We start from the raw sequence: 9,946 nt of genomic DNA on the forward strand, positions 1-9,946 counted from the left end.
AAGAAACACACACACACATATATATATATCCAGCCCATTGTTCCTTGACAACCATTTGGAGCAACTGCAGAAACGCTTTCCCATATTCCTAGAAAAAACTTAGAATCAGCTCTTTCATCTAAACAAACCACTGAAAATAAAACTGGGCCTTTGTTCAAACTTTACATGTAGCAAAAAAAAAAAGACTGCTGTGTTAAATACACAGTGCAGGGAACTTTCTGATGGTGATTTGTCTTTCCCTCTTTTCTCCCACCTTCTTTCTTTTTGTTTTTGCTCTGTCTACCCAGAGTTCTGTGTGGGAATTTCCTGAAGTGTCGTCTTTCATAGAATCATTGAGTTGGAAAGGACCACTGCCAGACTTGCAATGCAGGATGTAGTTACAGCATTCCTAACAGATGGCTGCCCAACCTCTGCTTACACTCAGTGAAGGAGAGCCCACTGCCTCTTGTGGTAGTGCCTGTTCCAGCGTCACACTCTTACTGTTGCGTAGTTTCTCCTAGCCTTTGGTTGAAATCTGCTTCCCTGCAATTTGTTGTTGTTGTTATGTGCCTTCAAGCCGATTACAACTAATGGCAACCCTATGAATCAGTGACCTCCAACAGGTCAGGTCTGTGGCTTCCTTTATGGAATCAATCCATCTCTTGTTTGGCCTTCCTCTTTTTCTACTCCCTTCTGTTTTTCCCAGCATTATTGTCTTTTCTAGTGAATCATGTCTTCTCATGATGTGTCCAAAGTATGATAACCTCAGTTTCATCATTTTAGCTTCTAGTGACAGTTGTGGTTTAATTTGTTCTAACAACCAATTATGTGTCTTTTTCGCAGTCCATGATATCCGCAAAGCTCTCCTCCAGCACCACATTTCAAATGAGCTGATTTTTCTCTTATCCTCCTTTATCACTGTCCAACTTTCACATCCATACATAGAGATCGGGAATACCATGGTCTGAATGATCCTGACTTTGGTGTTCAGTGATACATCATTGCATTTGAGGACCTTTTCTAGTTCTCTCACAGCTGCCCTCCCCAGTCCTAGCCTTCTTCTGATTTCTTGACTATTGTCTCCATTTTGGTTAATGACCGTGCCAAGATATTGATAATCCTTGACAAGTTCAATGTCCTCATTCTCAAATGTAAAGTTACATAAATCGTCTGTGGTCATTACTTTAGTCTTTTGATGTTCAGCTGTATTCCTGCTTTTGTGCTTTCCTCTTTAACTTTCATCAGCATTCGTTTCAAATCATTACTGGTTTCTGCTAGTAGTATGATATTGTCTGCATATCTCAAATTATTAATATTTCTCCCTCCAATTTTCACACCTCCTTCATCTTGGTCCAATCCTGCTTTCCATATGATATGTTCTGCGTACAGATTAAACAAATAGGATGATAAAATACACCCCTGTCTCACACCCTTTCCGATGGGGAACCAATCGGTTTCTCCATATTCTGTCCTTATCCCTGCCATTTATACCCTTTGTATTGGCACTTGGAAAATGGTAGCATTTCATTCATCTTGCCTCATACCAGAGAAACTGAAACCACTGCCCTGGCCAACAAAAGGTATTATTGATGGGTTCAAGATGAACAGATCATATAACATCAATTCTGTTCCAATTACACTATCTGCCTGTATGCTTCTGAGCCTAATTCAAAGTGCTGGTTTTGACTTATAAAGCTCTTTACAGCTTAGGACTATTGGAATATCTCTCCCAATATGAACCTAACTGAACCCTTAGATCTTCTTCTGAGGCCCTTCTCCAGGATCTCCCTCCGAGGAAGGCTCAGAGGGCAGTGACAAGGGAAGAGGGCCTTTTCAGTTGTGGCTCGTCTGTGGAATTCGCTCCCCAGTGAGGACTACCTGGTGCCTTCATTGACATCTTTTTGTTGCCAGATAATCTTTTCCCCCCAGGCATTTGATAGGCTAAGATGATGTTGTTTGTATTAGTGTGCTGCCAAAGCTTTCTGTGGCTCTATGGGGATGGTTGTTTTATTATTTTGTTTTCTGTGCTATGTATTTCAGGTCAGAAATGATCTACCAGCATATGAACAATACAAAACTTGGTAGACAATTATGTGTGGTCTATGTGGGGCCCAGAACATGGGCTGATATGAATATTTCCTTTATAAAAACTTTGGTCCAAAAATTGGGTTTTAGAAATAGCTTCCCCATGCTACCAACCTACCCCAGTCAAAACTCTTTGACTGTGAGTTAAAACATACACTTTTATCCAATCCTGTTCGGTCCCATTACATTCCATATCTGCTGGTTTGATGAAGTTTCACCCCACCTCCTGTTTACTGCTTTTGTTTCTTTCTGGATTGGTCACATAGGCAATTCTAGCCAATCTTGTGGTGAATAGGATGGCATCATTACTCTCTGTTACCAATAAGATGTGGACCTGGCAATGTTAAGGGGGGGGGCAAATGAAGTTAACTGAGAATGAGGGTAATGACTCCTTGCATGTGTGACTTCATCCAATCACTGACTGTGCAATAAAAGGAATGCAGCAAATCAGATTTGGCTACATGAGGGAAACAAAGCCAAGTGAGAGAGAGAATGAGAAATATAAATATAAATCAGGTGTCGGAGAATTGCAAAGGAACTGTCAAAAAAAAGGTTGAAGGGGGCAGCACTTTTCATCATGCTGAGTATACACCTCAAAAACAGTGAGTTGTTTGAGATCAACCCTACCCTGCTGTGTTCTTTAACTCAGCCCTCAAAAGGACTCTTACATGAATAACATGGACTTAATTCCTTAACTGAAAATTAGGCACCTTAATTAGGCACCTAAGTTATATTATTCTGCTGTCTGCAGGATTTAAACTTGGTGTTTTAAAGGCTGATGGCAGGATTTCCAAGAATGAAAAAACGGGACTATATTTCGAATTCTCTAAGACGATTCTACAGTGTGAATGACACAAATCACAATCTTTCAAGAAGTATGGTAGACCATATTTCAAGCCCACATCATCAGAAGATGTTTTTATATACTGAAATACAGATCAGGGAAACATAATTGCTGTGACTAATGTGATTGTCATTTTATATGTTTAAACTTACACTAATTCTATACACAACTCTAATTAGATGTAAACAGAACATCATATGGTCAGAAAGATTAAAAACATTGGGCACAATCCATTCAACATAAAGTACTGTAGAGTTCCACTGGTTTCAGTGGAGATGTTAAGCATGCGCTTAATTTGTTTTTTTCCTTTTGAAAGGAACAGTTTTGGCTGGAGAATATGCAAAAGCAGCACTTGCACATGCTCAAAAACTGCCATTTCTATTAAATGGAAGGCTGGATGGTACAAAATCACAACTTCCCTTTCTAGTGATGAAAGGGTAGCTGTTATTGCTTTACAGTTATGTGGAGTGATCTACCGCAAGTGTCACCTTTCCATGCATTTAGGAACATGAGAACATGGCCCATCTATTTCAGCACTGATTGACAGTGGCTCCTCAGGTTTTCAGACAGTGGACTTTCACAGTCCTACCTGAAAATGCCAGGGACTGAACCTGTGACCTTCTTCTTGCAAAGCAGATGCTCCACCATTGAGCCCTTCCCCACATTTGACACATAGCAATGAATATTGCATGGCATACATCATACGGTAACACTTTCCTCTTACAACAAGCCTTCGAAGTGGAGATTTTTTTATTCCAATCGGATCTGTGTTTGATTTGAAATTTGTTTTTTTATACATATTCAGTTGTTTTAACTGGTTTTATATAAGCCATTATTTTATATGGGTTTTTATTGTGCGGTGAAATCACATTGAATGCTTCATAAAATAACATCATCATCATCATCATCAACAACAACAATAACAATAAAAACTGCAGTAGCAGCAACACTGTTTTGTGCTACCCTAGTTCAGTCTTGATATCTCTTCTCTCACTGATGTTTCTGAGAAGTCATACATAGGCAAGGAAAAAAGTTAACATGAATTATGAAGTGCAGATGCTGGTAGTACTCCATTTAGTCATGACTATTTGATCACTGAGCATAATCATAGGTAGCAAAGTAATTTTGTAAACATTATGGATTATTGCTATGACAAAACTAATCATCATCATCTTATGTACCACACTTCAACAAGAGCCTGTTTGCACAATCTCCGATATTAAATAGGACATCATAAGGACATTACGAAGCAAAAACAACAGCAAAGGCATTTAGTATAACATGTCAAAGTCAGATATTCAGCTACATAAAATAGAGAGCTTGATGTCTTCAGAGTGTTTTCAATGTCCAAAAGAGGAAGAAAGTAAAACTCAACATTGCCAGCTATGACACTAACAGCTATGGTTCCAGGAATCTAATCTTAATGTAAGTTTTCTGTGTGGTTGTTTAGGTAGCTTACTCGGTTGTTTAATCAAAGCCCCACATCTGCAGAGTTTAATCACATCAAGAACTCATTTGACCTTCAGTGTCAAAGGTTTTGTTTTTGTTTTTTTAAGTCTGTAAGCTTTGAGGCTGCAAACTTGAACCTATAAACCAGGTGTGGGGAACTTCTCGGCCCCCCAGATGTTGCTGATCTACAGCTCCAATCATCCCTGGCCATTGGACATGTTTGTTGGGGCTGATGGGAGTTGTAGTTCAGCAACATCGGGGGGGGAGCAAAGGTTTTCCCCTCAACTCCTATAAACAAACACTTTGCCCAACATGAGACATACTCATGATGGCCAGATATCATGCCGTAACAAGCCACCTACCTTATGACAATGGATGCAAGTGTTTCCGGTCTTCATATCAGTTAAAGTGAAAGCCACTGAAAGATAAAGCAACCCAAAGACCAACAACTGGTACAACTCAGAGCTGCCTATCCACAATTCTTGTAGAACCAGAGATGGCCAAATGGTCTAAAGGTGCTTGTGATGTTACGATTATTTTGCCTCAGTATCCAATAATAGCAACATAGGAAGCTGCTTTATACTGAGTCAGACCACTGGCCCATCTAGTTGAGTATATATACACTTGCCTTTGTCAACCTGGTGCTCTTGAGATGTTGTAACTACAACCCCATCAGCTGTGCTGGCTGGAGCTGATGAGAACTGCAGTCCAAAACATCTTGAGAGCCCCAGGCTGGTGAAGGCTGGTTTACAGAGAGCGGGAGTGGCTCTCCAGGGTTTCAGACAGGGGTTATTCCTGGCCCTCTTTAGAGATGTTGGGTATTGAACCTAGATGCTCGATCACTCAGTTGCAGCAGTTCCCTGTAGTGACACAACAGTGTTGTTACTGGTGGAAATTCCACTTGATACTCATATATTAATTTATACATTCCATGAAGGTGAGATAATCTTCAGTCCCTCTATCTTCTCAGTCACAATCCTGAAGTGCACATATTTCACAGTATTCAGAAAAATAGGAATGGCAATGATGTCCATATGAATGCAATGCCAACTGCATGGAATAAAGGCATGCTTTATTCAAGCACTCCTGTACACCTCCATGATGAAACCTTCCCAGAGTGTGAAATAATGTAAACACTTCCAATAAAGTTTGCACAACATACACAAAAAAATCTTTCTATGAATAACCCAACCGAGCACATTGACTGCAGTAATCAATTATTGCAGACCAAAGCAATTAGTAGGTAGAATTTCACCAGTAACAGTAGTGTGGAAGAAGAGACAAAACTGATGCAATGACTACCTTGACCGTCCACCAAGTCAAACCTCTGCAAGTTCCAGTACAAATAAGAACAAACTTCTGAGTAGTTTATGTCACCTTGAGGGATTTGGTTTGTTCCAGAAGAAATCAAGGGTTGCACCAACAAGTGTTCAAAACTTTAATTGCTTTTTGAGGCATATCAGTAAGCACTCACACTAGAAAGGTGCATCCTTAGTGTTCCATCCTTATCCTGATATCTTTGACTTTAAATCATCCATAGAACACCATCAAAAGATAAAGTAATTAATAGCTACACTTACTCCATAGAGGAAGCAAATCTGGAGAGCAAAAGGTACAAAACCCATTTTATATTTTCAAAACTTTATAGCCTGTCCTTCCTCCAAGGAACTTAGACTGCTCCACATAACAACCCTCAGAAGCTGAGGAGAAAACCATAGTCGGAAGCAAGAATCCAAGCTTGATCCAGCAAAAGGCTGGCCGTTAAAAGCTAAAAACAACTACGCTAAATACGTAGGTGTGGTGGTGGGACTGCCTTCAAGTCGATTCCGACTTATGGCGACCCTATGAACCAGGTTTTCATGGTAAGTGGTATTCAGAGGGGGTTAACCATTGCCTTCCTCTGAGGCTGAGAGGCAGTGACTGGCCCAAGGTCACCCAGTGAGCTTCATGGCTATGTGGGGTTTCGAACCCTGGTCTCCCAGGTCGTAGTCCAGCACCTTAACCACTATGCCACACTGGCTCTCAAAATACGTAAGTAGATACCATTAATTTAGCTTAATTGGTACAAATAACTTTAGTTCAGTAATCACGGCTTTAAAATCTGGGATTACAACTGGATTTTAATCAACACTGTTCCTTGCGAAGGGGCAATCAGTGTTGACGGCATTGCTGGAGACAATTAACATGTATTTCTTTATTCAAGCAATAGTTATGATCTGGTGATTGACTACTGGAACTGCAGTTAGGGATTTCTCATTGTCAACTAGGGAATGGTTCACTGACCTCCTTGGATGACACCAAGACCTGCTGCATGCATGGTTTCCTGGAATGGAGCTATTGTGTTTAATATTAGTTGTCACCTTTGCCACTGATTATTTTTCCAAAGCAAGTATAATTTGTTTGTCTTACAGACCAGAGAGACTACTTTTATCAACAAATATCAAAATAGCACGTGCATTAATATACTGTTCATACATTTTATTATAACATAAATTAATAATATGGGTATTCTAGGAAAACCCACTCCAAACTTCCAATTGGGATTAATCACCATTATGTCTTTAACATTAACTTGAATTAGTTAATTAATCAATTAATTGGCTACAAACAAAGCTGTTAATTGACTGAAAAATCTTTATGTGGAGGGTAATCATTATTTTTAAAAAGAGGAAATCCTCCAGGTACCTCTGAATCATTCAAGATTGTGTTATGGAACATATGTACTTTGCAGTGTCTGGAACTGCCTTCAGAACATAAGGCCGAAGTCACTCTACATGTAAAGCCAACAGCGGGACCATTCTGAATCTTAGCCATGCTTGTGCACAAAACACTAAAGTATAGGCTTTACTATTGCCAAGTCCTGTTCTGGTGGTAGCCTTTCACGACTAGACAACATCAAATTCAGAGTAACTGTAGAATATGAGATTAAAGTTACTTTATCAAGATTCCACTCATACTCTTTCTCCCAATCTATGTTTTAGATGCACGCCAATTTGGTGGAGGAGGCATGCCCATTTAGACTGGGCTCAGTGGTAGATCATCTACCAAGTTCAATCTCTGGCATCTCCAGGTAGCCACTGTTCTTTAACCGTAAGCCTCCCATCATCCCCAGTCACCTTAGCCAGTGACCAAGGATGATGAAAGCTACAGGCCAACATCTGGGGACACAGCTATATCCAATACCGAGGCAGATGTTTAAATGATACGGCTAATATAAGGCAGGTTCTTCTCTCCCTTTGAGGGAAATCTTTGGTGGTGCTTTAGATGGAAAGGCTTGGCACAAAGTGTAGTCAATCCACTAAAATTCTGATGCGCAGTGAGATCCAGATGCCCCAGTTGAGCACCACAGACCTCTGACAAACAAGGTGACTGCTCTGCTAGTTCCTGCAATGATTTCCTCTAGTCCAAAATGAGGACTGGGGCAATCACGGGGCAATCAAATGCAGACCGAGACAACCACAGGCTAAACACAGGCAACATAGTCCTCTTTGAGAAAATATGTAGAATCTACTCAGGCAACATGGTACCCTTTCTGAGAGGGGAGGGGGAAGATCCCTCCCTCCCTCTAAACTCATACATGAGAAACTCATGCCCGGGCACGCCCTCAACAACCTTTTCCACAGAAGATCTGATCAAACCTCCTTGATCCTTGGCGACCTCCTGGGGCCCAAAGCCAACATAATCAAGGAAGCCCCACCCCGTGCTCCTCTTCTCCCTCAAGACCTCCTATCCAGATCCCACCAAACTTGGACAGTCCACTTCCCAAACCCCACATCCTTCAGCGCACACCCCCTCCCCTAAAAAAATCACCCAGCGTGCATCAGTGTCCACCAGAGGGCTCCGCCCCTTTCCACTAAACCCCTGCCTCCATTGCCTACACCGGCACCCTCGGGGGTAACCCTGGGGGAGCCTTAGCGGGGAAGCAAAACAGGCAGCACCCCTCTTCGCAAGACTTTGCGCCGCCGCGCGCACCTGGGCGCAATCCTCGTCCCCTCTCTCTTCTCACCAGGCTGGACGTCGAGGGTGGAAGGAAGGGGAGCCGTCCAGAGGACTTTACCTGGACTTTCTGCACGGGGAGAAGGGGGGGCTGTCCTGTCCGGCCCTGATCCCTCCCTCCACCCCCCCCGGCCCCTAACTCTCGCTTTCCCAAGGCCTGCTGAGCTTCTACCCCGTGGAAAGTGGGGGGGGAGAAAGAGAGGAGGAGGAGGATAGGGAGGGCGCGCTTCATCCATCTCTCCCTCCCGCCCGCCCACAGTAGCAGATCTCCCCCCCCCCGTCTCTCCGCCTCCCCACCTTTCGCCTTGGCCATTTCCTCCAGGAACTCCAAAGCGGAGAGGGAAGGAGAAGGAGAAAAAGCCCGAGAGCGAGCAGACCCCGCGCGGCAAAGACGCCTTGGACACGCAAGCCCCCGCAGCCGTGGCCGGGGCGTCCCTCCTTCGCTTCCCTTCCTTCTCTTCGCTCGCTCCCCGCCCGCCTCCTTTCGCCGGCTGCCTCCCAGCCAAGCCCCGGCCGACGCTCCGGCGTACCTCATAAAGGTCCCCCGAAGCCATGCTGGGCTGCGGGACTCGGGCTCCTGCCGGGCGCCTCGCTCTGGCCGGGCTGCTGCCGCTTGCCTGCCTGGCTCGGTGGCTCCCTCGCCCTCGCGCTGGGTGTTTTCGCTCTCGCCCTCTCCGAGCGGAGCGAGAAAAACTGTGCTGTGCCGAATGACAGGCGGTGTGCGCAGAATCGGAGTCGAGGGGAGACGGCGAGAGGCGGGCGGGTTGGCAGGCTGGCGTAACCACCGATCGCAGCCTTCGTGGAGCGGGGACAGAGCGGTGCTCTGCATGTGCGTGAGGGAGTCGTGTGTGTGTAGCTGTGCGTGTGTGGCTTTGCCTTCAGGAATTCCCCCCCCCCAGTTTAACCAGCACAAGGTGTGTGTGTGTGTGCGGGGGGGTAGAGGACAAAAAAGGAAAGCTGATGATTCCTCTGCATGGCACATCTCTCACCCCTCCTCCAGCAAGCAAAGTCCCTTCACCTTTTGACACCGCTGTACACACGCTCAGACCAGTTTCTCCACCAGGGGTAGAGGTGGGATGATCTGGCCATGTCTGTTCTCTGGTTTCTCATCTCTCTGCTCTTAAATCCCACTTTCCTGCAGCAACGCGCTTTTCCTCATGAAAATTCTTCAGCATTTTAGCACGAATTTCTCCTAATCGATGTATAATTTCTGGAGATCATTTTGACTAATGTGCACTCTTTTTTTCCTGCCGGCAGTTTCTCCTGCTTTTGTGTATGATATTTTCACCAATATATTCATTTCATGCACACTTTCCCCTAACCTATACCTTTTTGCAAACGTTATTTGTTTGGCGAACTGCTTTGCAAAATTTGAATAAGTGCGAATTTCGATGGATGGCTGCATTTCCGGCCTCGTCTTGTTTCGGAAAGTGTGAATTTGATGGATTCAGCCTTAAATGCGAAGTGAATTGAATTCTCCCCCCCATCCCTCACTGCTTTGCAAGCAGGACGTTTCTGGGTTCAGTCCCCCCACATCTCCAGGTGGGGTTGGAAATGTCCCCTTGTCTGGAGAGCGACGCTGCCAGTCATGGT

The 9,946-nt window shown here is 44.0% G+C and overlaps 1 protein-coding gene across 3 annotated transcripts in view; it reads right to left on the reverse strand.

Moving 5' to 3' along the window:
* The window catches only part of CDYL2 (chromodomain Y like 2), a 115,553-nt gene extending 106,323 nt beyond the window's left edge, over positions 1-9,230 (reverse strand). For 2 of the 3 annotated variants that reach the window (XM_061594162.1, XM_061594163.1), the window contains exon 1: positions 8,884-9,149. In XM_061594162.1, the coding sequence (XP_061450146.1) occupies positions 8,884-8,907 (24 nt within the window). In that variant the 5' untranslated portion in view covers positions 8,908-9,149. Of the gene's footprint in view, positions 1-8,883 lie in introns of all 3 variants that reach the window. The other variant, XM_061594164.1, reaches the window with a different exon arrangement.
* Between the last annotated feature and the right edge of the window lie 716 nt (positions 9,231-9,946).

The sequence above is a fragment of the Rhineura floridana genome, chromosome 13 (assembly GCF_030035675.1).
Source record: "Rhineura floridana isolate rRhiFlo1 chromosome 13, rRhiFlo1.hap2, whole genome shotgun sequence".
Taxonomy (NCBI): Eukaryota; Metazoa; Chordata; class Lepidosauria; order Squamata; family Rhineuridae; genus Rhineura; species Rhineura floridana.